The 27,927-nt window shown below is 48.2% G+C and overlaps 2 protein-coding genes across 2 annotated transcripts; both read right to left on the reverse strand.

Moving 5' to 3' along the window:
- Positions 1–835: 835 nt before the first annotated feature.
- On the reverse strand, positions 836–6,224 carry ZDHHC12 (zinc finger DHHC-type palmitoyltransferase 12). The gene is made up of 5 exons (XM_064393813.1): positions 6,069–6,224; positions 5,640–5,776; positions 4,643–4,729; positions 3,339–3,505; positions 836–2,854 (listed from the first exon to the last, which is right to left on the reverse strand). The coding sequence occupies exons 1-5, from the start codon at positions 6,151–6,153 to the stop codon at positions 2,545–2,547; spliced, it is 786 nt and encodes a 261-aa protein (XP_064249883.1). The 5' UTR covers positions 6,154–6,224; the 3' UTR covers positions 836–2,544.
- A 1,970-nt stretch (positions 6,225–8,194) lies between these two features.
- On the reverse strand, positions 8,195–27,394 carry ZER1 (zyg-11 related cell cycle regulator). The gene is made up of 16 exons (XM_064393792.1): positions 27,236–27,394; positions 23,247–23,510; positions 22,284–22,434; positions 21,574–22,010; positions 20,489–20,665; positions 19,296–19,410; positions 18,662–18,808; positions 18,247–18,420; positions 17,470–17,685; positions 16,790–16,831; positions 16,329–16,448; positions 15,777–15,892; positions 15,476–15,664; positions 14,407–14,504; positions 14,024–14,126; positions 8,195–13,063 (listed from the first exon to the last, which is right to left on the reverse strand). The coding sequence occupies exons 2-16, from the start codon at positions 23,402–23,404 to the stop codon at positions 13,006–13,008; spliced, it is 2,301 nt and encodes a 766-aa protein (XP_064249862.1). The 5' UTR covers positions 23,405–23,510; positions 27,236–27,394; the 3' UTR covers positions 8,195–13,005.
- Positions 27,395–27,927: the final 533 nt, after the last annotated feature.

Genomic DNA, 27,927 nt, shown 5'->3' on the forward strand with positions numbered 1-27,927 from the left:
GGGCTAACCAAAATGCTCAACAGGCAGGACTTTAGTTTTCTCCATAAATGCCAGTAGTAATATTTTCTTTCTTTCTTTCTTCTCATTCAGGTTGTCTGTGTACATATTGCATGGTTTCATCAGCTGTCAGATACCAGTGACTGCAGTCAGGTTATCTCTCCACAGATTTTAGCAGTGTGTACATCCTGTGTCATTTTTGGGGACAGCTAAGTAATGACAGTCAGTACTGGAAAATCAGTGAGTTAAAGGTGATTTCGCTGCCTTGTAATCTACCTTGTAATTATACTTGATAAGATACATTTTCATATTTTAAATTCATAATGTTAGCTCATTAGGCAAAAAGGGAAGGGTTTTTAGAGATAAGGCATCTGATGCAAACAAGGACACAATCATTACTCTTTCAGTTTGTCTTCACCAGACGGAGACAAGAGTGGGACTAAGGCAACTGTGCAGTAGCTGGAGACAAGGATCTAGGGAATTGTTAAGCCAAGGCAGGTCCCAGTGCTTCAGGATTCAGTGAGGTAGGAGCTCTGTTTGTGCAAACCAGGGATATTTCACACACAACCTAGATTTCCTATTTTCAGAGCCAAGTATAGCTGCTTCTGAAAATTCCCATGTACAAAGAGCCTTTCAATCTCCTGCTCACCCTGGCACTGCACTGGCCTGTTAGAGCAGGATACACATTTTCCTCACTCTTGTTGGAGTGGCAGTTGCTGTTGGCCTCTGTGGTGTATTTTGTGGCTTTAGTTCAAGGCCACTGTGCAGTGTGAGGTAGCACAGTGGACTGGTAGCACAGGTGAAACCTAGAACTTAGGTTCAAAGAGAGAGTCATAGACAATTTAAAAATGCGTATTTAATATTTTATTTAATAATTTATGGTTAAGTAAAAAAAAAAGGTAAATTAACACCCAGGTGTATGTTAAAGAAATACCAGACAGAGCAAAACTGCTTTGAGCTGTTGTACCTGCTGATAAACTTTCACTTGACTGATACCTGAAGAACCAGGAATTGCAGTGTGACAGATGATCCATAGTTAGCAGGTACCACAGCAACACAAGCAAGCTGCAGAATACTTCTAATGGTGTAGCAGCTTTACAAAAACAATCCTTAGCATTCTGATATTCCTCTGATAAAGCTTCTACCCTGAACAAAGCAGACTGTGCACAAATCACAGACTCTGGAGCTGGTCTAAAAAGGGATCTTTTGCTGCATTTAAATTGCTTTTGGACTGTCGTGCTGTCTTAGTAACTACACTATATTTTCATGAGTGTTTACCAGCTTTAAACCCTGAGTGCTTCTGAGTTGGTGTTAATTCCTGAGCCAAGACAATTAAGGCACAAGATAATTTTAACTAACATTTTGTTGTGGTGGTTTTTCTTGTTTGTTTTTCTTTTAACAGAAAAGGGTCAGGACTAAAATTCACACCACAGCCTTTTTTGTTTTAAAGCTAAGATGGGTCATCCCAAACCTCCTTTTATAGTTCCCCATGGAAATCTGAAGTATGACCTTTTATTTCAATGGAAAACAGATCCTCTTGCTGCTGTCCTGAAAGCTGTCAGCATCTCATCTCAGGACCTGGAAGCTTTTCTCTTGCATTGAAATGGTATTATTTTATTAAAATGTCACTGGTGAGTTGAGGTAGTAGTAGTAGTTTTACCAACAGTGTTACTTTAGTTAGGCATGAGGTACACACCTCTGCTCCTGCTTCTCTCCCAAGCTACAGCAAAGGCCTGAGGACAACATTATCTGCAGAAATAACTCAGTAGCTAAGGATTACTTTCCTGTCCAAAGAAAAGTGATGGTATCATTCTTCACTGACTTGATTCAAACCAGTGAATTGTTAGCAGCATCATCAACTTAAAAAGCTGTGAGGAAGCTGCTCAGGGCATCACAAAATACAGATTAATTATCTCATAAGATTAATTGGATGTCTAACAGCTCTTTCTTATGCACGTTAACAGTATTAAGCCTTAAGTCTTCATGGAAAGCATTAAGTTGAGGCATGTGGACAAAATCAAATCTGCTTTTGACTCTCTAAATATTTACTCAAATATTTCTCTTACATGCCTGATGCTACTGCCAAAAGGCACTGCAGTTCTCACAGTCGGAACTTGGCTGAAAAAAGGCCACAGGAATTACACTGATCCTGGCTGATTTTATGTGTAATTGCTGCTGTTCCCTAGCAGCAAAAAGCGAAGGAGACCTGGGAGAAGAGAACATGAATAGTCACACTAATCTTGCATTTCTTCTGGAAAGATGTGAATGCACTTAACAAACGGAAATAAATTTAGAGAGATACCGTGCTCAGCCTGGAAATCAGCTCTGCTGGCTTTGCCCTTCCCAGAACTGTATTCTTGCCTTTAACAGTGTTGTTTATATATAAAAAATAGCCCTGACTATCCCTGAAATGTAATTTACAGATGAACAGCTTGTGGAGCAGGTTGCATAGTCCATGATGTGTTAAAGTTCAGTGCAAGGAAACAGCAGCCATTGCATTAACAAAGTTTTACCCAGCAGCCTGCCAGGTGTGTTGGCACACTGGGACTAGACAGGCTCAGTGTTCCTGTGAAAATAGATGTTCTCCCATGCAGTGAGGTGGCGTGAACAGAAGAATCTCCAGAGGTTGAGGATTATCCCTTGGTCAAAGGGGTTCTCCAGCTCGGAGTGCCGCAGGTAGGAGATGCGGTGGTGGGACATGAACTCCCAGGTCGTGGTGTTGCATGAGATCAGGTACAGGTGGGAAACAAGCAGCAGCAGGACCACAATGGTGAATATGAATATCAGGAGGAAGGACACAAGGAGGAAAATGTTGTGCTGCAGCCACTCCCGGGATTGTTCAAAGTAGAGGCCTGACCTTTCAATTCAAACAGAAATAAATCTGTAGTTAAAGAAGCAGAACTAGTTTCATAAACTAAGCAAACCTGATGACACATTTAAGTTTGATTCATAACAAATGAGCTGCTAATAATCCGTGACTACAGAGAGTTAATATACTATGAAGTCCTGAGAGACTGCACCACAGGAATTGGAAGCTAAATTTAGAAGATGCTGTTTCCCTGGCAGCTGTGAGACACAATCACCCTGGGTTAACTCCCCTCCTGAACAGCTGGAACCCTGTTGGAGTTTCCAGCACTTGAATGTGTAAACAAAGATCATGTTACAGGGACTGAAGGAAAATGAACAATGAAACCTAAATTACCAGAGACTACTCAAGATTAAGGAGCTCCAGGATGCAAAAGAGGATGAAGATCCAGAGCCAGTTTATGTTCTAAGCCAGCCCAAGGAGCACTACAACTTTCAGCAATCCCAGAGGTCCAAAAGCCATCTCCCAGCCTTACCAAGCAACATGGCCTCCCCACAGCAGAACCACAAGCTGCACACTCAGGTAGACTATGAAGAGGGGGTGATTCCTTTCTCCTACACAGTTCTCAAGCCAGGGGCAGTGGTGGTCGTAGCGCCGCACGCAGTGCTGGCACAGCTGGCAGTGCTTGGCTCTCATGGGTTGCTGCAAAACACAATCAGGGAAAGAAAAAACTCACTGGCTGTAGTTCATGGCTGTCCCACTCCCGTTTTGTAGAAGACAACATCATCCAAATCTGTCTTTCCCCACAATATTGTCCCTAAAACACTTACTTGTGAGACAACGGCACATCAACATTGCTAAGACAAATCAAAGGGATTGTGATTCTTTTGGTCAAGACCCAAATGGGTGGCGTTCAAATTAAGTGATCCTCCCACACTCCTCCTATCTACACATTTTCTTTTTTATCTACCTATTACAGGAAGTCCAGCATGCCAAGGAGGGAGACAAAGCCAATCAGTGTAGTCAGGAAAGCATGAGCCAGAGTACTGAGGTGAAAAACTGGAACCACTACTATCAAATAGAGTGGGCAGGGATGTGATGCTTTTTGGGGATGTACAGAGAAGTGCCTCCATGTGAGTGAGTACAAGACACTTGCACAGAAAACAGCTCAATTACCAGGCACAGAGAAGGTGAAAGACCTGTCTGAGAAAAGTAGTGCTTCCTAGGATTTGTCCCCTGCAGTGTATAAATGCTTTGCCAGCTTTTCTTCTTGCAATAAGCTCATTCCTCCTGACTGATACTCTTCGGGAATTTATGGGAGCTGGGGTAATGCTTAATTTCATTAAACTGATAAGGATCACTCTGAAAACAAGTCTTTCTAGGCTTAGGCAAACTGTTTTAAGAGCTGATTTCATTGTTGTAGTTTCTCCTTCATGCTGTCTTTTACCATTCAGGCCAATGTTTTCCTGTTTTAAGGCCCTGAACAAGTTCACAACAATGAGCAGTTCCCACATGTTACACTCAGCTGCCTTTCTGACTATAAAGGTATTTTCAAAATAACTTATTTGACAGTACTGCAAAGTCTGGCTGACATGGTAGTAAGAGTGTGGAATACAATTTTCTCATGGCAAAAAAAAGATTCTTGTTTCTGTAAGCCAGCAGAGACTTGTTTCAGCCTTGGAAAAGTGGTCTGTGTGCCAGTGTCCATCACTACTACTTGTGTAGCCTCTGCCCAGCCTCCTCTAAGCAGCAATTGCAGACCACCCACAGCAGCTGAAGAACAATGTAAGGTTTCAAATCACTCATCCCTTCCTCTTCCAGCACGTTCTGGATGCCCACCTTCACCAGGCAGTAACCACAGCGCCGCAGCTTAATGTCACCTGCAATCTGAGGGATCACCACACCCTGTCCTTTATCTTCACCTTCCTACAAAAAAGAGAAAGGAAGGGACTGAGGAGAGTTCTTGAGCTCCTGTCTAGGCATGACTGAGCTGTCTTGCTGCATACTTTTACTTAACAGTTACACAGTGTTTGTTATCTCTATCATTAGGAACAAAATAATTAATTAGAATTCCTACAGAAACTGCAGATAATTATGGTACAGTGAGAGAGAACAGGTTACTGTAACCCTCCAAAGAATGTTTGCAGAGAGGCAGAAATAACTGTGGACAAGATATAGTCTGGGACAAAAACAAGGTTAGACTTCACTTCTAAACACACTAACAATGTCTTTTTGGTATGAGCAGTGTTAATTAGTCATACACAGCCAACACTGGCATTAATGATGGATGACTAAGATTGATAATGCTTTTGTCCTACAGTCTATAAGGCAGTGAACCTTGAGCAGACTAGCAGTTACTGAAACTTTGCATCTCAATTTATTTCACTGTAACTTGTTTGTGCATGTGTCCTCTGAGAGGGCAACAAATCCATAAAGACTTCAATAAATAGAGCTGCAGAGAGCACTGTCTGCCAAGCCTGCCCTTCGGTTTGGGGCTTTTTTTGCACTTGTACCACTTAGCAGTGGTTACTGTAAAATAGGTCATATACACATTCCACAGGGCACTGCAGTCTCTGCTCTAGGAGAGGACTTGAGGCACAGTTATGTACAAGGGAAGTGTGGTGTGAAAGGCACATTTAAAGGCTGTAAACCCTATTGCTGTTACAAAATACCAGTGTGAGACAGTCTGTCCTCATCTCCAACGGTCTGTGCATGTGTCCTGCACCAGCACAACAGAAACTGTTTCAGATTGTTCTTATCTAGCAGAGTGGAAAAAGCAGAAAAGCCTATAGACTTTACAGCTGCTCCACTTTGTTCTATTCATGAAGGGATCTACCTTCACTTCCTCTTCAGGTTTAACAAAACCCGGATCCATGAGAGACACCTTGAAGTACAGCAGGATCGAGCATAAAACCAGCAAAACGAAGATCAGCGGCTGAAGCAGCTCCCCGCGCTCCTCTTGCTTTTGCAGATCTGAAAGGTACCCATGAAGGACAGAGAGCAGCAGCTCTGTGAAGCAAACTGGATTTGTCTCTCTGGCCTCAACAAAGGGGTCCCGAGTCTATGAAGGGGAAATGGAGAGAGACCAGGCGGAGAGAGGAGAGGCTGAGAAGGGGCTCCCAGACCCCCGGCCCTCGGGGCACCCCAGGGTGCGGATAGCCCGTGTCCCGCGGGGGCCGCACGGCCCGCCCGACATCCGCGTCCTCCGCCTGCCCCGGGGGCGGAGCGGCCCCGGCCCGGCCCCGCCGCCCCCTCCCCGCCTCACCCGTGCGGTGCAGGAGGAGCCCGAGCAGCAGGGCCGCGCTGAGGGCCGTGTGTGCCGCCCGCACCCAGCGCCCGCCGGGCCCCATGGCCCCCCGGCTTCACGGCCCCGCCGGCCCGGAAGGCCTGAGGGCAGCGCTGGCAGGGCCGGGCGGGACACGGGCAGCGCCCCGAGGCGGGGCCAGGCCGGCCCAGCCCTGCGGGGGAGGCTCCTGGGCTGGCGGACGGGTTCCGCTCCCAGAGCGGGCCCGCGTTCTGCCGTCTCGGAGCCGCGGTCGCCGGGCTCCTTTGTCCCCCACACCGCCCGGCGTTGTTGTGCCCTGCGGGGCCTTTCCCCGAGGGGTGGTTTTCCTGAGCCCTTCCCGCGTGTCCCCCGCCTCACCCCGGGCTCTGGGGCTGTTCACAGCCTCCGTCCCACCGCGGCAGGCGCTGCTGGGCGTACAGAGCTGTGCGAGGTCGGGCAGCAGGCGCCGTTCAAAGGCTCCCGAGGTTCTGCCCTGCGTTAGTCCTGCTCTCGCTAACGTGGTTGTTCCATGTGTTGGTTTCCAGCCCCCGGGAAGAAGCGCAGAGAGGCTGTGCCTGGCTGGAAGCAGCTACACGGCCCCATTAACCAAACGGAGCCTGGAGAACGTCTGACATGCGGAGGGACTTGGTCTGGGTGACATGGCTGCAGTCAAGAGGCTCCTGGCTGGGGGAGGTCACTGAACCCCCCCGAGGGCTGCCGAGGGAAGCAGGTGTGTACAGGCTCTTCTCAGCTGGAACAGACACCTAAAAGCAACTGAAGTGCACCTGAGATGCACCTTGAATTGCACCTTTGGTTTTTGTCTTTTGTTAACGATAAAAAAACCACCAAGGTGACTGTAGCACATATATAGCACTTTGAGTGTCTTAAGGATGAATGTTATCACATATTGGTAAAAATTCCAAAATCAGTGCTTTAACTCCTTTCGGTTTTAACATAGTTCTACCTTGCTGCTTTTGTTACCTTTCCCAATAAAAATTTGGAAAGAAATATAATATTCCTTATAAATTATAAATTTACCCTCCAGCACCTGGCAGTGGATTGCTTGGTACTGTTTGCCCACAAATTGATTATTTTAGTCTCTTCATATGAGTCAGTGGCCATGTGCTGATGCCAGGAATGCACCTGGTTGTGTGGGTCACTTAAATGGTTCACCTGAGACAGCTGGGTTGAAATGTTAAGAAAAATTGTCAACTGAATTTCCAGCAATCCTTCAAACTCTTTTTTTCTCTTTTTTTAACTTTTTTTTTATTTTCAATTCTAGGTAAAGGCAAAGCCTACGGCTCTTTTCCCTCAGATACCTCAGGCTGTACCGGTGCTCAGAAAAAGGTGGGTAGTGTCTTTCCTTCTTCACAGAGAGGTGTAAATCTTAAAGCTTAATTAAAGCAATTTGAGTAGTAATAATATTTTCCACTTGAAAGTAGAAACATTTTGGTGTTCTAGAATAATCTGTCCTAAGGAATATATTCTCACCCTCTTTGCAATTAAAATAATTTGGTGCATGTTACTCTTTTTATCTTCTCCTTTAGCTTTGAAACCTGTCTTGCAGAGATCAGGGCTCATCTCTTGTCTCAAGGGTTTCAGCCTCAGTGACTGGTTGAAATTAGGCTCAGTTACAGAAGTCTCTACTAGTAAGTTTCTGGGGAGAATCTGGGCATCCCAGCTCAGAATCCCATGCTGCTGGAAAGCTCAGGTATCTCTCTGGACTCTTAGAGCACGGCATGTTTCCAGAGGCAGTTCAGTTTCATAGAAATGCTCCTCCCCTCCTGTTCTCCCTGCTCCTTTACAGACTCCACAGTGACCACTGAATTACTGGCACTGAGCCCTCACAGGACCAGGGTCTTAAGAAGAAAGTCAGGCTGGCCTTAAAGCACATTGGCTTTTCTTAAGGGCTCAGATCCCACCCCTTACAAAGCCCAGGCTGTGGAGTGTGAGCTGCAAATACATTAGAGAGTTCAGAGCAATCTGGACACTCAAATATTGTCCTGGTTTTTTTCTCCTCTCACACAATTTCCTAACAATGCTCTTGTCCTCCACTGCTTTCTTCTGCTGACAAGCAGTATTGTGTCCTTTGGAGTGATGAAAGGCAAAGGCACTGAACAGCATCATCAACACGTGGCAGTTCCTTTCATTTTTAATTAAATATATGACAGCCAATGGACCAGTAATGTACCTAAATAAACCACATTCATAGAACAAAGGAAGAAGACACTCTTGAGCACTAAGTTTAATACACAGTGGGTATCCAATGGATACAACAGAAAAGTTAATTCATTCAGAATTGTAAGGAAGCAACAGTTGTGCATTTTGATTTTTTTGCTCAGTTTCACCAGGTGCAAACATTTGAACCAGGCCTCAGCATCAGGCAGGTCCATGGACAGAGTAAAAGGAGACACTTGCTCATTATAACTGAGGGTATTTTCATTGCAAAACAAGGAAATACATATTTAATTAGCTTAAAAACTTTTTTTTTTAAAACAAGAAAAGAGTTACAGAGAGGATCAGTGACAATTACATGAAATCAAAAGAGTCTGCTAAAGCAGAAGTGTTTCAGTTCAGCAGAGTATCTCACTCATTCCTTAAGTGCTCTCTCCTCCTTCAGCCCCCATGTTGCTTTTCATCTATTCCTGATGACTGTTGCCCTCTGTGCTTCATCCACACACATGGTTGTCCTGGAGACCAGCTGTTTCCCTCCTTTTAATTCTCTTTTTTCAGCACAAGCTGTCCTCTAACACCTGAGCTGTGGCAGACTCCTCCCTGAACAGTCTCAAGGAAATGTCTTTTCTATGGGTAGTGCCTGACTGCAGTGCCCTCTAGCTCCTGCCCTACTGGTAATTAATTGCCTTCTTCAGGTAATGAGAGGGAACTGACTCACAGCTCCGAGACTTTTCTTCCCACTCATCTTTTGCAGAGACCAGAGTGACAGCAGCAGAAGCCTAGCCAAGGTGATAAGCTGGGTAGGATTCAGTGCTGAAGAGGATAATTTCAGTAGGAAGGTGCAGGGAAACCAGCAGCCATGGTGCAGATGAATTATCTGCAGTGTTCTGATTGCCACAAATATCAGTGCTAAACTTTCTTGGCTTGGTCTAGATGAGAAAGTCTGATGCTTCTGGGTGTTAAACATCATCCAAGTAGATGCCAATCCTATGAGCAATTCCTCCCACAGATTTTGTAAAATGGAAGCACTGGTGGGAAGTTGCTCACCAATTTGCTCTTATCTGCTCCAGAGAACATGGACACCTGGCACTGCTGGGACACTGACAAGGGCCACTGGAGGACAGGGCAGCCTCCAGCCAGGAAGGAAACCACACACAGTTCAGGCAGAGGGTTCCTTTGTTGGCACAGTCTCTGCAGGGAGCTACTGAGTCGTGTTCGTGCTCTGCTTGCCAAGCTTTGGAATATTAAAGGAAATGTAGTAGTGAAAACATGAAGAGTCTGAGTGGGCCAACAGCTACTGAGCACAAGGAGCCCCTCTGCAATATCCTTACATGCTATGAGCTTCTCTACAGCTGGATTTTCATTTGAAAAATAGAACCCCATTCTGGTTTTCTGAGCAGGGTTGGTCACTGGCTGTAGAATTTTATGTGGAACTGAAGTTTCCTGGCTTGTTCCTTTGATCCAGCAAAGCTGGAAGGCCTGAGAGGCATCCTTGGAACAGTCATGCATTTCAGGGTATCCAACTTCCCTTTTTACATTAAACCTTCATAAAAAATCTGCCACTTTGCCCTCCCTTCCTTTGCAGAATATTGAGTCTGCAGGCAACTCTCCCCAGCTCTGGCTCTATGGCACCAGTTAAATCCTTGCCACCAAAAAATGTTTTCAGGCCATGCATTATGCCTGTTGTTTCAGTTAGGGAAACTGAGGCTCAGGCTGGTTTCAGACTTTCAATTGGAGGAACTGTTGGATTGTGTTCTGGTGCTCAAAGGACACTTTTTACTCTTTGATCCTTTCTGAGGGGAAAATGTTACTTTTCAGCTCACAAAATCTTGAAGACACTGAAGCTTGCAGGCAAAGCTCACATTACTCTAACAGGGGTGTTATTCCTTTTAATGTGCTGTCTTAGACATTCACCTTGCTGGTGGCCTGACTCAAAATCTTAGGTGAGGCTTTCTTCAATTGCCCAGTTAAGAGTTTCCTCTTTCACCTGGGAATGGTGACAGATTTCAGCAAGCTGAGCTTTTCTGTCAGCCTGGCCTGGTTCCATTCATCTCCTTATTGCTAGAAATTGAAATATTTTTATCCTGGTTTGGGCTGAGGTACAGCTTGCTGAGGGTCTGTGAGCAGTGAGAACAGAGGTTACCTCTGCAGTGTGAAACAACTTTGATGCAGTGTGGATCTTGTTAGTTTGGGATGCAGCAGGTGAGACTCCAGAAACTGTTCAACTTGTGGAAGCACTGGTTTGGAAAACCCAAACCTTTGGGCTCTCAAGGCAGGTAAAACCAAGCCCTTGGTTGTTATTAGCCTTGATGTAGTTGTGCCAAAGTCTCAGAGTAGAGCCCAACTGCTCGGCTTGGATTGCAGTGAGAGGCTGGGATCTGCTCCAGCTGAGATGGGAGTTCCCCAGCTTCACTTCTCCCCAGCATGGCAGCTGCTTTCTGGGGACAAGGCTTTCTGAGACCTCACACCTGTCATCTGTCCCCTTCTGCTCTACTCCCACCTTGCCAACACGGCCAATCTTGAGTGCTTTTTGTCACTTGGTTCAAGATTTTAGTGACAGGAGCTTTCACTACATGGGCATTGGAAAGGAAGCAGATGTGGTGGGTGGTACTGCCATGTGAAACAACTTCCCAAGGACAGCAGCACTAAATGGGGAGTTAAAGAGCAAAGCTTGACTCCCCTAACAACCAAGGCTGTATTTGCAGCCCCTCTTAGTTTTGCATCTAGAAGGAAGATTAGCAAATGTTACACAGAAAACAGTTCTTGAAATAAGCTCATAGGGACACAGATTCTTGGGAAACAAGAATAAGAGAAAAATACATTTCAAATGACTGCAAAAAAGTATAATTTGTCAAGTTTTGCAATCTTATGAAAACAATTTAAAAGTGACACAAAAATATATATAAGTTTGAAAAAATACTTAAAAGAAAAAAGTACAGATCTCACAATACCAAAACAAATTGACGTATGGTTAAAAAGAAAAAAAAAAAGACATTGAATAACACCGTATTGGCAGTAAAAGTAAACCTCTCCAGGCATTTGTGTTCTGTCAGTTAAAGTGTCAGTTTGTGGATCAAGGATCCATCCCTAACGTGCTCACAAGGACAACATGAACTCTGAGCATTAGCAGAACCTCATAGCAGCGACTCAAATCCAAGAGCAAAGTGTACAAGGGAAGAGAGCAGCGAGTTGCTGTGCTCTGAGGCCTGAAATGTCCCAGCCTGCACGGCCATGGGCTCATCTTCCTTCTACCAGGCAGATCTTTTCTGAGTCCCTTCTAAGGGAGGATTTGTCAAAGAGCTGTGATGAGCAGTGGGCTGTGACACAGAGAACTGTTGCTGCTGAGTGCCTGGCTGTGAGGCAAACCGTGATCTTCAGCTTCTTGAGCCATTATAGGTCTGGAGTGCCACAGGTGAAGGCCAGCTCAGTGGGACTCTCCTCTCACCTGTGCCACACAGACTGCAGTAATGCTGCTGAAGGGACTGGGACTGCACTGCTAAGTGCTTCTGGGAGTCAGATGGGAATAGGGCCTTCTGCTTCTGAGAATAGGGGGAAGATGCTGGGGTGGAACAAAAGGTGCTGTTTCCTGGGACTGCCCTTCAGAGGGTGCCTGGAGACTTCCCACCTCCAATTCCAGCAGCTGTGCTGCAGTGAGCTTCCTGTGAAGGGACACTGTGATGCTACTGAGCACAGCTTGTGATGACACAGACTGAGGATGGGCAGAACAGCTCCAGTGCCTTCCTGGGACTTGCACAAGGGGGTACAGCTGCTCGGGACTAGGGCCTAGCAGAGTAGAGTATGCAGAGGGAAATACTCTGGCTTTGTAGCCCTTCCCTATAAAACAGAACACTGCTAAAAAAGGTGGTGGAGGACTGGAATGAAGATGTGTAGCCCTTTGTGAACAAACCTTGTGCCTTGTTGCACAGGCTCCCTTCAAGAGAGAAGCTCTGTGTAGATAAGAACATAGAACTGGTTCTTGTCATCCCTGACCTTCTGAGGCTGGGTGGGCTGGCAGATCCTACTGTACTGCCAATGGGGACAAAACAGACCTCTTGACTTTATTGGGAATGTCTTACTTCCAAATGACCCACACAGAATTAACAATGCTTCCATTAATGTGAGTCTTCTATTAAAAAGCCCTTAAGGGAGTGAATTAGCTTGAAAGGTCTTCTCTTTTTTCTCCATTTTTAAGTCTCACTAAAACGTCAGTTCTTTTTGTCTATCTCTCTGGTATTGTGTCCCCCAGCCTCTCTAACCAAATGAATAACTCATCACTGCCTGCAGCCCCACTGAGCAGCCAATGCTGATTGGACTGGTGTTCTTGCAGACATCACAGGACCTCATGCAGTACAGCAAAAGGGAATTTTCTAAAAAGTGGGAAATAAATGTCACACTAGTGATCACACAACTAGGTCTTCAAGCTCATGGTCATGTGAGGCTCTCTGTGTGGTCTAAAATAAAAGGTTAAAAGATACATAATGTAATTGTCTTTGTTTTTTGTTTTCTTTTTATACAGAAATCATACACACAGAACTTCAACCTGAAACTTCATAACAAAAAAGTCCACTAAGTTAAGGAAAGCATTTTGTTGTGCAAAAAGTCCCTCCCCCCTCCCCTATTCACCTTCATCTACTGAGGGTCTCACACACACACATAAAGTTTCCTTCCAACGGGCGAGTTGGTAAGAAAGAGTCCTCCCTATGTACAGTGAGTTAGAGAGAAGCTGGATACAGTGCTGGCAAGAGGCACTGGGTGATTGCCTCTATCTGGAAGTGTCCATGTTCTCCTCCTTAAAGTTACTGCAGTGCTCTATAACTTTCCTATGGATAAAACAAGGACAAGGAGAGAGGGTTTAGTTTAAAGCTTATTGCACCTCAGCTGTGGGACAGTAAGGTAAGAACTGTCCCAGAGGTGATTTCTGTGTAACCATGTCCTGTTTGTATCTGAGACACAAACTGTGTCAAAACCACTAAACTCCACAAAAGCAGCTCCCAGCTTGGAATGTCAAGTTTTGGTAGTGCATATCCAGATCCAGCTGTGACCATTCATTCATTATCCCCACACCCAAAACCTCAGATGCCTTTAAATCCCACCAGGAAATACATTAATACAAATGTCTGTCCTTCACTGTGCTGTCACCTGTCCCATCCCACACACTGTGTGTAACTGTGACTGTCTTCTGCAGGCTCCAGTCCCTTACAGAATTTAGCAACCCTCAGCTGTGGGAATACCTGCTGCTCACTCACCAGGTATGCCCAGGTCTCTGCCTCTCTCTTCCATTCATCCTGCAGGTATGAAATTAGAGCTCTCACTTTGCCAATGATCAGAAACTGCTTTTACAGCTCTTAAAGGATGACTCCAAAGAAAAGTGTCACTGCAATGTGGACTCTACCTTCTGAAAAATGCTCTTGTTTTAACTGTGCAGTTGGCAGTTCAGTGACAGGCCAGTATGATTCTGAGGACAGGCAGCCCACCCAAGTACAGGGCAAAGTGATAACTGGAGACTACTGGCCTAAGAACTGCAATTAGCCATGTGCCTCCCTTGCTCAACAAGCCAATCTGCAGCCCAGCTGCCTGGTAATGATCTGTGTGTACTGCCCACCTATGAACATCTCTAGTATTGTTTTCATCCTCTTTTTCCTCTGCTTCTCCTGTATTCAATTCATACCTCTTGTACACATCACTACAGGCCTTGCTTTGGTAGCCTCACTTTATGTGGAAGAATTAAAAACTAAACTAAGGCTAAACTGAGAGTTTGTGATGGTGTACTGGTGTCCTACCGGGCCATTTCCTTGGTCTCTTGTCTTGCTGAGGCCATTTTAATCATGTCCTTCAGGAGAGGAATCCCACCTTCTTTGATCAGCAGTGGGCAGTACTTGTCAGCTGCAGAGAAAAGAATAAATCAGGTCCTTGTGAACCCTCACAACAGTGTTGTACACTGGGTGGCAGGAAGGGAAGGAGGAGGATCAAAACAGTGAAGGAATTTCCTACACACCAAGTCTAAATAGCTTTATTTGGCTGTGCTGCCTGGAAATTCCTGCATCATTCAAAGGTTTTCTCTACCTACATAGTTTATCTTGCAAGACTTTTTCTGCTGACAGCCCCAGGTTCACCCCCTCAACTTCTACAGTGCAGGGAATATGATTTCAAAAAGAGAACTTACGGTAGACAGAGACCAGGTTATAGAGTGCCCAGGTGGCCCAGTGCTGGCTGACTGGGGAGATCCCTTGTGGAAGAAGCCGAAGGATTGGTTCAAATGACCTGCACAGAATTACAGAAATTGTTAAAAACCCAAGAGCTACTTCTTTCAACACCTTTGCCACTCACAGCAATACAATACAGCAAGGGATCTGCTCATAGATATCACAGCAGTAAATCCACTGGCATTTCAAAGATTCTGGCACCAAGGCTGTCAGTGTCCCAGGACAGTGTTGGCAGGATTACAGGCCCCACCACTTCAGCACAAACACACTGCTCAGAGAAATAGCTGCAATGGAGGCAACTGAGCCCAGGAACTGATTTCCATCCTCCATTAGGCATTTCCTCACAAGAGTTGAAATCCAGCAGCACTGATCAGTTTGAGGAGGGACAAAGCCCAAACTATGCCCAGGCAAAGCTGGCTGCACACCTGCAAGGGTTCCTGTGTTTCTTCTGACAACTATACTGTCTATACTGTAAACAGGCACTGGTATGCCAGTTCTGGATCCCTGCCAAGCACTAAGGGAATTCTGAGTACCTGATAACCTCTTACAGGAAGGGGTTTACAGGATTCCAGCAGTTGTATTAACCTTTGAAGGGATTTCTGGTACCTGTGTCTAAATATGCCCCAGAGAAGAATGAAAGAATGTGGCTTTGGGAAGCAAACAGACTTAAAAGGACAGATTGCAAAGGACAGCAGTATCAGAGGAAAATGCTTAGGCAGTCCTAGACTGACCATGGTTTTCCTGAACTACTCAATTTCAGCAGCAACTTGCAGGAGAAATTCTTGCTGGGCTGCCAACTTCTCCCATAGGAATTGCCAGGTAAGGTGTCTAATTCCAGCATCTTATATAACATGTTTCAAAGGAAGATGTAAAACCCTCACTAAAGAATATGTTCCTGAAGATGTTTCTCTTTCACTCTGAACAGAGCCTCCATGTTAGGCTCTTTCTCTTCCTTTCTCTCTGCTGGTGTTTCCTTCCTGTGACAATCCTGGCTCCCCTGTGACTAGGCCAATCTTTTCCATTGCTCACCTGTAATTGATATTTCTCCTGGAGTTGATATCCCAGCTCTGGATGGCTGCCCACATCCTCTTCACAACTTCTTCTCTGTGAGGCTCACAGATCCCCCAGGCCTCTAAACCATCAAACATGATATGGGAGAGCACTCCACAGGCATTATATGACACCTCAATCCCATCAGCTTTGCTCTCCAGCAGGTTGCTGCGAAAAGAGAAGAGATCACTCAGAGCTGCTGATGCAGTAAAGATTCACAAGTGTCCAGGTGATTCAGGAGAAGAGATCAGAGCCAGCTGGTCACCAGCCAGGCACTCACCTGAACACACTGATGAACTGGGAGGTCATGAGCTGCGGGCGCAGCTCCTTCACTTCTGCCACGTTGCCCAGGAGGCCCAGCATGTTGCGGTGCAGCTCCTGCTTCTCTGGGAACTCCTGGCCAGGCAAGGAACAGGATTATACACAGGCAGGACTCTGGTGATGCTGAGAACAAGCAACCCTGGGAAAAGGCTGTACAGCACATCTAGAAAAGCTCAGTACTTTTGGGTAGTCAGCACTGGCTCCGTGGCAGGTGCCAAATGGTGCTAAAGGTGTGAAAAGGGAGGGTCAGAACCAGCCCCACTGTTCACTGCTGCTCTGCTTGAGGGGGCTGAGCAAAGATGGGCAAAGGGGAAGATGTGTTCACTGTAGGTTTCTCTGTTCTACTGGCTGAGTGGAATGATGCGAGAAAGAACTTACACAAGCTTTTTCTTTCTTGTTTGTGAAGTGTAGGAAGTAATGCTTGGAGAGGAGCAGAGCCAGGGATCCTGCCCAGGCACCTGCACCTCCACTGCTCCTGTCAGCATCTCTCCAGAGACAATCAGACACTTACTTTCAAGCACTCCAAGAACAGTTTCATGCCACTGTAGTTTAGGAACATCTCACAGTTATCTGGGGTCTCATCAGTGATGTTCCAGAGGGCACTCCAGGAGAACTCCATCACCTGATCACACTGGAGGTAAAAGGACAGAATCAGAGCTTTGCTAATGCAGGAGCCTGGTGCAAACCAATCACCTGTTTCCTCTCTGGCACCACCCTAGATGACTTCAGAGGTAAGAAAACCTTGTTGTTCACTTTCAACTTGTCAGTAAGTGGGTTTTTTGTTTAATATTTTTGCCTCCCTGTCACATTCCCCTGCCCTCACCCTGGAACAAGAAATTCTGCAGCATCAGCTGAGATGTCTTGTGTTTGTTAGAGAAGCTGAGCTGGCACTCTGAGCTGATTTCCATGCCTAAGTCAGACTGAAGAAAAAATACTCTATGTATATGGGTTTTTTTGGGGGGAAACACTCACCGTTTTATCAGCCAACTTCTTCTGAATCAACTTTAGCATTGTCTGTGGGCAAAGAAAGGGGAAGAGTGTGAAACAGTTCAAAAATCATGGAGCTAAAACCTAACCAGCCCTGCAGTATCACAGTAGTTATGGCAAATTTTCATCTTTTGCAGAGAACCTACTTGATAATCTCTCTAAACCAGTGGGACTGGGTCATGTTCCAAGCTGTAAGTTCACAGAACTGAAGTAAGCCACAGTCCCTGAGCTGTTGAGTTTGCAGCTGAGTCAGTTTTGAGCTATATGACAAGGTCTGGGATGTGCCATAATTGCACCAAAGCAAAAGCCTTTGCAGTTCTTGGAAAATGTGGGGGTATGGGTTGAGTTGGGAAATTGATGTAAACTTGGGGAGAAGCAGAAGGAGACTCACAAGGTGGTACCAGATCTAGAAATAACCTCGTGTGGTGAGGTCAGGAGTTAGGTTACAGTGCCTTCCTGCCCTCACACCAGCCTGTCTTTGAGATCATAACCTCCAGTGCTAGTAAGCAAGGGGTGGGTTCCAGGAGAGCTCAGCATTGATGGGACACTGGTTCCCTTTGTGATATTGCGAGGTTGGATCATGGCTGGAGGCATTTGATGGACAGCTGTAAGGGAATTGTCCTAGCCTGGGTTATGGCTAAGTGAGCACTTGGGACCATACCAACCATGACAAACCCCATCTTGCCCACAGCTTCTTTGTGGTCGTTGTCCACCTGGCAGACCAGGGCATTGCAGAGGTGCACGGCGATGCGCTGGATGGACTCGTCCTGCCGGCTCTGGTTGAGGATGTTCAGCAGCAGCTCGTTCACTCGGCGGTACTGGAACTCCAGCTCCTCAGGAATGCTGAAGTTACACAGGGTCAGGCAGCAGTTCCTCTGGACCTGGGTCAGAAGGAAGCAAACACTGGGCCAAGAGGCTACAAAAGCTACAGACCCCACCATCTCATGTTTCCTTGGTACTGAAAACATCTTCTTGCCTGACTACACCTACTGAGATTTCTGTTACCCTCTGATCTCGTGCTGTGCCTTAGCCATGCTCCATTACTGTCACTCCAGTCTCGCAAGGCCACCCAATATCCAGAGCCCATTGCTTTCCAAGCCAGTTCCTCACTGCCTATTGGCTCTCTACACAGCAGACTTCTAGTACAGAGATTTGAGATGTTTCTTTCTATTGATTCAACATCCCCTCTACCCACAACAATTTCATCCCACAGTCAGTGCTGGCTATCTGTGTCACACACATGCTTTGACCACTGTTCATGGATAAAAAGGAGCACCCTCCATGTGCCGAGTGGAGACCAGGAGCAGACCTGGGCAGGCAGTAACTTCTCTGCCTTGTTTAACTCCCTGCAGGCAGAGGAAACCCAAATGCTGACACCAGGCTAAAGAACTGATACAGGGAAACAGGACTATGGGAAGCAAAGGTGCCTGGGCTGCTCTTACTGTGACCTCCTGGTAGGACTCCATGCCGTTGAGCACCACCTGGATGACCTGGCGCCGCAGCTTCACGCTCTGCTCCATGCGGTACTCGGAGTTGGTCAGGTAGAACAGCGCGGCGCTGCCCGTCACCTGGATGTTTTTGTCATCCTTGTGGCACTTGAGGGCTGTGATCACCAGCTGTAGAGAAGCAACACGAAGCTTCAGTGCCACAGACTTGCTGCTAGTTCTTGGAGTGACTGTTAGAAGCCCACAAGGAAAGCGTGGCCCAGGCATTGCAGGAACGTGCTTAGGAAATGAAGGTACCCAGTTCCACTGCGCTACTGGAACATTCTCTGGAATGGCCTGATAGTGTCCCAGGGTGGAAAAAAAAAGACTGGGAGTGCAAAATTCCCCTTGTCAGGGTGAGGCCAAGGCTTACCTGCAGGGCTCTCAGCAGCTGGCTGCAGCGCTCGATGCGGGCAATGTCGAAAAGCAGGTTGATGGCCCGGGAAGTGATTTCCGGCCGGTGCTCGGTGTAAGCCTCGATGGCGTTCAGCACCTGCTCTTCGTTCTTGTCTCCACTCACCTGGCGTGGAAGAGCAGAGTCAGGGGAGAAATTATGAAGGAGGAAAACCAACATGAGAAGGAAACTCTGAAAGGTCAAAGGGTATACCTTCCCTCTGCCCTGAGAGGAGATTCAGCCCAGGATGAGACAGAGGTTGAGTCACTTTTCAGTCCAGAGGGATGAGAAAGGGCACCTTTGGGGCAGGAGGATGCTATTCAAAAGTAGGACTCCTACTGTCTTAAATCCTTTTCTGTAGTCACAGACATCCTCCAGGAAGGATGATTTCTCCATGCTTTTCTCCAATGTTTTTCAATCCTTATAAAAACTACGTGGGGTACAGGTCTTGCTTTCTGGCAGTTTTCTTGCATTATGAAGTAGTTATTGAAAGGTTAGAGCTCAGTTTTCATACCCAAGAACCAAAGAACTCCACTCTACTGGCAGCCACGGCTCTCATGTTCTTTCACCTTCTAACAAGTTCCTAGTGCCAATATTCCTGCAGCATCCTTACCTTGTAGGCTGGGATATGGGTCAGGCGGCAGAGGGATGTTTCAAAAAGGCCCAAGAACTGCAGCGGTCGTTTCAGACCCCGGAAGGGAGCAATGCTGCTCTTTGCTGGCTCAATGCTGGGGGGAAAACACAAGAGATTGCTCGTGTTGGTACCATGTTTCTTCAGGTGTCTCCTGCCACAGAGATGGCTGCCCTCCATTCACTCTGACTGCACTGCCATCCCCAGAGTGGTAAAAGCTACACTTCACTTTATACCAAGCAGCTGCTTATGAACATAACTCTAAATATTCATCCCAAGTGATCCTGAGTGAAAGGTGAACATGCTGAATGGAACCAGTAGTCAGAGTTACTGCAGACAGCATGAAGCTTTCCCAGGTAAAATCTGTACTGGAAATTCACTAGCTGGGATGAAAATTTCCTCTTAAAGGGCTGTGGATTTCACTCATCCAATGTATTTGTAATGTGACAGACATGTGAAGTCTGCTTCTGTGGGCATTCAAGAACACTGTTTTGGCTGCCATGTTCCTTATTGACCAAAAGCATTTTCACCAGCTCTGGTGAAAAGGAGCCAGTACTGTCTCACGTTTTTGATTCTGTTCAGCAAGTACTTAACAGGAGGGCAGAGCTCTCAGCTGATGTGGAAAACCAGACCTCTAGGTATGCCTCTGCTGAGGGGCACCAGGATTTCCAAGGGTTGATCTGCCCGGTATTCAGGTCAAATCTGAAACAGGCCTTTAGATTCCAAGGTCCTAAAACACACAGCCCTCCTATGAGTGCTGATGTATTGATTCACTGTATAAATGTTCTGTCAGAAGAGCCTGGATTTCCACAAGGGTAAGAGTATTTTGTGTAGGAAATGTGTAAAGGGCTTTGGAGTCCTTTCAGGAAAAAATCCAGCAGAAGATCCCTGGGAGAATGTGTGTGTGGAAAAGAACTGAAATACTTCAGATATGCATAGCAGGCAGATGGGATGAATTCTTTATTACTCTTACAAGTCCTTACATGTGTTGCATACAGCAATCACAGCTGATTCTCACACCAGTCTCTACTGTCAGGGGAACCTGGCAAGAGTTGTATCCTGCTTTTTAGTACTGATTAGATGTACAGAATTTGGGAACTCAGAAGAGAGAACTGTTCTTAATTCATCTTTGATCTATCCACCCAAGTACACCTCAGTAACTGCCTTTCCCTTACCTTGTCTGGCCCATCTTCTCCTCCATGCTGGGGATAGTGCAGTTCTCCAGCATGGTGTGCCCTGAGATGTCGAGCGAAGTGAGGTTCACCAGGTTTTCCACAAACAAGTTTAGAACCCGCCGGGTCAGCTTGAACTTGTAATAACTGGACAGATGGTCTCGGGAGATATCCAGGTGCCTGCAAGGGATAGAGAGCATCTCACAGCCTGGAAAGCATTAGCTGGGGTTTCTGCCTCCTTACCAGAGCCAAGTGTGATTATTATTTATCATTAGTTCCTTCCCAAGATACAGGAATGTGGTTCTGTAGGTTCTGGCAGCAGCAGCTGGCCCTGTGTCTAACCAAAGCACACAGGTATCTGGTAGAGGCTATTTGGAATGGACCACAGTGAATCATCAAGCCACACAGCACAAAGGAAATTGCTCCAGGCTCAGAAACTGCCTTTTCCAAACTGCATCACAGCAGCCACCTGAGCATTTCCACCCAGAGATTAAGATGCACCAGAAGATCTGTGCATCCCCAGAAACGTATCTTGCCTCAGCCCACAAATTAAGTTGCACAGGTTTTTGTCTGCTTACCTCATCTTATAATTTTTTCACCCCAGGCTATTACATTATGCTGATTTCTTTCAGGTATCTAAATGCTCAAGCTTTGAGGAAATCTTGCTGCTAAGGGAGTGGTGGGACAAACTGACCAGCACTGTGTGCAGGTGGGGTTCCTTACAGGACAGAGAGACTTTGCTGGCTCGTACCGAAGACTGGAGCCAACATCCCACTCACAAAAGTGTCTTCTACCTGTTGCACACCAAGTGGGGGTGATGGGGTGACATATGTGTTGTTTTTTGTTATTCCAATGGGAAGTTGCTAAGTGGTGTCTTCTTACAAGCAAAATTCAGGCTGGCTTTAGACATGTCAGATATGTACAGTGATGAGTAGATATATACAATGAGTGAGCCTGTTCACAGGAAGGTTTATAAGCTGAACCCGGCAGTGAGTGCCTCTCTGAGAGCAGGCAAGAAGACCATTCCTGAAAGACCTTTCCCTGTCAGCTAGAGAAGGATAAAAAGAAGGAAGAACAGTTCTGCTGACCTGAGCTTGCGAAGCTGTGCAATCACTTGGATGTGCTCCTCTGAAAGGTCCATGTTGTAAAGCACTAAGGAAACCAGACTGTCCTTCCACTGGGTGAGGAATCCCACATCATTCAGCTGGATCCCAGAGAGGTCCAGAGCTGCCAGGGAGGCCAGGGGCCGCAGCAGAGTCTCCACGTTCACCCCCTCGATCAGGCGGCCCAGGTTCAGGATGCGCAGGCGGCTGAAGCCTTCAAAAGTGAAGTCCTTGACCAAGACCTGGCGAGTGGGGTTCACCAGGCAGTCGTCCTCACAGCCCCCAGGGTTCTCCTCCTCGTAGAAGATATTGCTGCAGCCAAAGAGGCTCAGGGAGATCAGTGTGTGGCTGAAGCTCACCAAGGTTTGCAGGCTCTTGGCTGTCAGCTTCTCACAGTTAGTCAGGTAGAGCTCAATAAGATCCTGAAAAAAGGGAAATCAAGGTTAAAGATATTTCACCCTGTTTGACCCACACCTCCCACTGGGACAGCCTGAAACCATGTATCACCCAACTTGACCAGTGTCCTATGCCATTCCCAACAGTGGCTTTGGGAGCTGGGAAGGGAGAAGCTGAGGTTACTCCAAAGAAGGCTTGGACAGCAAAGGATGGAGCCTTGGGAATCTCTGGGTGTCTGGGATTCCAGCTGGTGCCTGCAATGCTGCTACATGATGTGGCAGCTGTCAGTGCAACCCCACCTGCTTCCTGATGGCCTCCAGGTCCTGGTCCTGCACAATGTGCTCCCTCAGGTGGATCCGAGCTAGCCTGGTGCTCCGTGGGTCTGAGAAGAGGGTGAAGAAGCTTTCATGGGGTTCAAAGATGCTGTCTGTCTTCACCAGCTCCACGTACCTGTGTGGGGCAATGGTGTTAGCACAGCACAGGCTCAGCCACAGCTCTGGCACCTGCACTGCTGACAAGGAAGCATGACAGAATTGTGAGCACACACCAACCCACCCCCTCCCAGTATCACCCAGATCAGCCCTTGGGGCAAAGGAGCTCACCCACCTCTTCTGGCACAGAACCAATGATCCCTAGGAAAATCTTGGGCAAAGGTTTGTGCAGGACTCGGTGTGTGTGAGCAAACTGGATTCTGGCAAGCACAGACTCCAGGAATTTTTTCCCTAGCTGTTTAAACTTAATAATTTGATTCCCCCCCCCGCCCGCCATTCCCATTTTTCAGAAAATTAGCTGGCCAGAATTCTCTGCCAGACATTGTGAGCACAAGTTCAGCCAAGAGAGACTGTGACAGCCAAACTACATAAATCCCTGGAAACAAGTTGCTTTATAAAACTATGGGAGCAGCAGCCTTAAAATTTAACATCTGTTAGCACTTTGGACTCTTATTTCTCTGCTTGGACAGAGTGTTGTAATGCTTCAGTGACAGGAAATGGGAAGGCTTCTTTGTTGCTCACTGACATTCTAGGAAGAAGCAGTGACTTTCTGGGTTTACTCTTTTAATTTCCCTTTTCACAGCATCTCGTTGAGCTCTGACTAACTTGGAAAGGGAGACTACCACAGAAACTAGAATGACAGCAGTACAAAAGGGAGCACTTCCTCCTGAAGTTCGTGCAAACCCTTATTTGCCAACGTGATCAATTGGAGAGCTGTACTCCCCCTTCTCTGAGCTCCCAGCCCCTTCCCAAGGCAGGCCTGGAACGTACTCGTTGACCAGCTTGTCACAGATCTCGCTGGGCAGGAAGATGTCGGGGTGCAGCCGCAGCGTCTCGTTGTCCAGCAGGTAGCACAGAGTCCCCTCCAGGTTGCGAAGGCAGTAATCAGTGCACAAGGTCATCAGAGACTCAGGACTGTCAGATGCCATCTTGAGGGAAATGATGGGAAGGGGAAGAGCACAAGGAAGCGTTTGATGCGGGAGATCCTTCCCTCAGATGAAGTCCTGGGATGAAGTTATGGGGCCATCAGGATAGCTGCAAGCAGAGAAGGGAAAAAAGATGCATTGAGAAAGGCACAGCTGCAAGTGTCCCACAAAGCTGTCACACCAGCAGGATGTTGTGTTTACAGCTCATCACTTGCTGACCCCAAAAGGACCTGCAGCAGTTTGGCCCCTCTGGCAGTGTGCCCTGAATTCCTTGGTGTTCCCACTCCAAGGGGATACTGTGGGAATGAGTTAGTGTGATGTGTTTGGAAATGAGACTACACAGCAAAATGTTTCCTCATTGCAGGGTTATCTGGCTGACAAAGGCCCTCAGAAAGGGAAGTGGTAGAAGCCACGTTGCTTGGTTTCCTTCAGGGTGGGTTGGATAAACCAGCAGAACATTTACTGTCAGCATAATCCTTTCTAAGGCACTGGTGGGATCTATGGGCCTGTATCTCTGCCTGTCATTCTCTTTGTCAACATTCCAAGTCAAGTTTCATTTTCAAGCTCAGTGTTTCTCTGTAGTGCCAAGCCAGAAGCTTCATGCAAGTCCTTGAACTAGAGCATGAAGTGGATCAGAAGCCAGAGGGAAACACACAGACTGGTCTGGGATCCATCTCCCAGTGCAGTGTAAAGGCAAGGACTGTGATTGTGCTGGACATCTACATCCAGCTCAGCCTCACCACCCCAAATCTGTCACAAAGAGTGACTAAACTGGAAAAAGGCAAAGTGCTTTTGCCCTTCTTTATTTTTAGAACGGGATAAAGGGTGGGTGAGGCAGACAGAGGGGGAAGCTATCCCTGTGTTCTGATTTTAAATGACCTGACTGCTCTGCTATCAAGACTTGCTCAGTGAGGCCCCAAGGGGCTTATCAGAGAAGCTAGCTTGAAGACCAGTAGTGACATTTCACTTTCAAAGGGTCAAATCACATTACAAGCAGGTGTAAACTTTTCTAAATATTTCCACAGACACAAAAAATTGTGTTGAAATATTTATTTTTGCTATGTCTTATCAAAAGTCTGTCCCTGCTGGCCCTGAGAACACTGATGCTGTGGAGGTAGCTGTTATTCTTTGCACCACAGCTGAGCAGCCACTGCTGGAGAAGTTGTTGCACAATGTTCTGAACCATATTCTGTTTCTGATCTTTATCCTGCAGCTGCAAATAGCAGGACACTTGTGTGTCACCAGCTCTCTGCTTCCCTAAAGCCTCTGCTGCTCTCTTTCCTTCATTCCTATGGTATCAGTACCAGACAGAAGAGTTCAACTCCCATTCCTCAGCTTAATCACTCTAATCATTCCAAAAGGTAATGCTGAGGCAAAAACCCCCAGAACTTCAGCAATCACACAAATTATACTTTAAACTCTCTCCAATCATGGTGTTAAGGATGGAACTTGCTCTTTTGGTCACTGAGTGCTGACAGGGGGTCACAAGAACATAAAACTGAGACTTCTCAATAGTGCCACAACAGCTCCACTGAGGAGCATGAGGTCCAATCAATGAAAATGGAGAGTTTTCAACTTTGATAAAGGAGGAGCTCCAGAATCCACAGTTCTCACCTTTGGAGTTAACCAAGGTGAGAAGTCAAGGCTGAAATGTGCCACTGAGTGCACAGCATTGTCTCCCTGGCTGGGAGGTCCTGGCAAAGGGAATGCAGTGGGAGGAAGCTGTCCTGTGTCTGCTCTGGAGATGAATCGGCCTCACCTCCAGAACAAGTCCCTCTTGCCTGATTTTGCCTGAAGCTTGCTGAAGAGAATCTTTCCAGAAAGGCAAGATCAACAGGAAGATCTGAGCCAGCTGGGAAGCGTGTTCTGCTGTCCCTACCAGTTCCCCTGTGCCATCAGACAGGAGGTCCCTGCAGCCAGTGTTCTTCCACTGTTTACTACTGACAGCCAGAGAACTCGAAAACAAATTCCCATTGACAATCTATTGTCACGTGCAGCTGGAAAGGGCCAGTGCTTGGGACTTGTCCAAGCAGCTCAGAGCACCAGAGGGCAAGGACTGCCTTCCTGTGGCTCTGACAAGCCTCTGTTCCCTTCTGCTGAGAGCAGCACAATGCAGCTGGTTGATCTCAGCCCTGAAGAAATCAGCTGCCCTTTAACTTCTGAGCTCCCCGTGATCCACCAACACAATCCCAGGCAGAAGGTTAATATCAAGAATGGTTACACTGAAATAAGACCAAAGAAAAGCTTTCATCCTCCTGATTTATTACAGATATCTGAGCAGCTGCTGTGACCTTTTCTCCAGGAGACAACACAAGCTGGCCTCTCCCTCCTTAGACTGAGGACATGACACCTCAGCAGCAGAGAGGCAAGTAAAAGTGCCAATAGCTGCCCTGATCAATACTGTCTCTAGTCATAACCTCGATGTGTGACAAAAACAAAGTAACTGGAGAGGCTGGAAAATCATTAACATTTGTCTAACTGTTCTCCTCAGGAAGCTTCACACAGGATGAAGCTGCCTAGTGATGCCACGAGTGCTTTTTCCAGCCTGGTGCCATGTAGTTTTGGTAGAGTTGAAGACAGATGCATGAAAAACTCTGAAAATTCAAGAGCAAGAACTGAGAAGTGACCAGAACTTCAGTGGAAAAACTGCCAGTAGTTTTTCCAATTTATCTCTCTGACAGATCTGCTTCCATCTTAGTGCACCAAGGAACTCTGAGCTCCTCAGGGGCTCAGGAACAGGCACACAAAAGCCCTTTGCATGGGCACACAGCCCTGTCTGTGCAGAACAGCACCCTCCTGCCTTCCACAGACCCAAACCCAGCTCTACTCACCCCTCCCCAGCACCCAGGACCCACCTGCCTCTTGGCAAACACTGCTCATTTCCAGGCTGCACTGGCACGTGGGGCTGGGGACCTCTCCTGGGGCTGCCAGTGCCAATATCCTCTCCCTTGGACTTCAGACCCATCATCCCTCCCAGCCTCCCTGCAGGCAGTGCCCGGAGCCGAGCCAAGCCTGACTCACCGTGGCTCCACGCCAACCACACAACGTTTACCCTGCTGCTGCTACAGAAATGATTGGCAAAGCTGACTGTTCCAGCGTCAGGGACTCATCCAAGGAGAGGGCAAACAATGTGCACTGACACGAGCTGACTGCAGCGACTCCAGAATTACAAATGTAATCTAAATGCAGAGCTTGGCACAGGTTATGCTCTGAAGGGAAACTGCACTGTCACTTTAGCTGGCATCTTGCAGCTGCAAGTCACTGTGATTTCATTAATTGATGGGTCATCACTGCCTCGGTGGGGAAACACCATCCCTTCTTACACCAGGGAAAGTGAGGCAGGAGGAGATGGAACTACCCTGTTCCAGCAAAGCCTGCAACTCCCAGACTGACACTGTAAATGAGACAGCCTGCACTCACCGGGGAGCACGCTGATCTTTACCTGCTGCAGTAAAGATGCTCCTGCAGCTCACTGAATTAAATTACATCACGCATTTTCACTCCGTAGGTCGCCAGCCCAAGCGGCCGGCCCGGCGTGCCGTGTCACGGCCCTCAGGGCGCTGGGGCTCCTTCAGCCGCCATGGTCTGCACCGGCCCCGCGGGCAGCGCGGCCCCGGACGGAGCCCGTCCCCCGGCCACGCCGAGGTCACCGGGCCGGGCAGCGCCGCAGCCGCGGGCCGGAGCGCTGCGCGGCGGGGCCCGGCTGCCCCGGGGAGGGGACAGGGGCTGCGCCGGGGGCACCGTCCGGCCCCGCCGGGGGCGGCGGGTCCTGCCCCGCCCGCCCGGGCAGGCCTGTTGCCGCGGGTCGCGCCGGGCGGGGGCAGCGCTACTCACCTGGCGCCATGGGGGCTGGTCCCGGCTGGCCCCGGCTCCCCGGGCGGGCCGGGCTCCGCGTCCTGCTCGGGCCCGCTCCCCCCGCCGCGGCCTCGGCTGTCAACAAACCCGCCGTCACTTCCTCCGCCCGCGCCGGAAGCGCCAGCGCGTCCTTCCCCGGAAACACCGGCCCGGCCGGAACGCTCGGTCAGCGGGGACCCGCGGGGACGGGGACGTTCGGTGACGTCACAGGGCCGTGACGCCACGCGGCGGAGGCACTGACGTCACCGCGCGGGGCAGAGCTCGGCCCAGATCCCCCCGCGCCCCCTCACAGAGCGGGGCCATCCCCGCGGGCCGCGCTGGCGGCTGCCATTGCCACGGGCTGCAGCGCGCCCGGCACAGCGCGACCGCCCCGCGGGTCTGCTCAGTGCTGGGGGGGCCGGCTGCTGCAGCCCGCGGGGTGTCTCCTGGCGCTTGGCGCCGGGGGAGGGCCCCACGCCGTGTGCCCAGGCTGGGGGGCGCGGGAGCCGGGGCAGGGACGGGACCGGGCCCGCGGGCACCGGGAGCGCCTGAGGCGGGCGGGGGCGGGGCTTACCGGGCGGGGGCGGGGCTTAGGGACGACAAATGATGGGCGGGGCGGGGCTTGGCGCTACGGGCGGGGAGGAGCGAGGCGGAGCTTTGCCGCGGAGGGGGCGGGGCCGAGCGCTCAGGAA

This window comes from Passer domesticus, chromosome 18 (genome assembly GCF_036417665.1).
Source record: "Passer domesticus isolate bPasDom1 chromosome 18, bPasDom1.hap1, whole genome shotgun sequence".
Taxonomy (NCBI): domain Eukaryota; kingdom Metazoa; phylum Chordata; class Aves; order Passeriformes; family Passeridae; genus Passer; species Passer domesticus.

Coding starts and splice junctions, on each gene's coding strand:
- ZDHHC12 (XM_064393813.1), bottom strand. CDS start 6,153: ATGGGGCCCGGCGGGCGCTGGGTGCGGGCGGCACACACGGCCCTCAGC. Junction 5,777..6,068: donor GCTCCTCCTGCACCGCACGG/GTGAGGCGGGGA, acceptor GGTACCTTTCAG/ATCTGCAAAAGCAAGAGGAG. Junction 2,855..3,338: donor TGGGGAGGCCATGTTGCTTG/GTAAGGCTGGGA, acceptor TTGAATTGAAAG/GTCAGGCCTCTACTTTGAAC.
- ZER1 (XM_064393792.1), bottom strand. CDS start 23,404: ATGGCATCTGACAGTCCTGAGTCTCTGATGACCTTGTGCACTGATTAC. Junction 17,686..18,246: donor AGTCCTACCAGGAGGTCACA/GTAAGAGCAGCC, acceptor CTTCTGACCCAG/GTCCAGAGGAACTGCTGCCT. Junction 16,449..16,789: donor AGAAGTTGGCTGATAAAACG/GTGAGTGTTTCC, acceptor TTTTACCTCCAG/TGTGATCAGGTGATGGAGTT.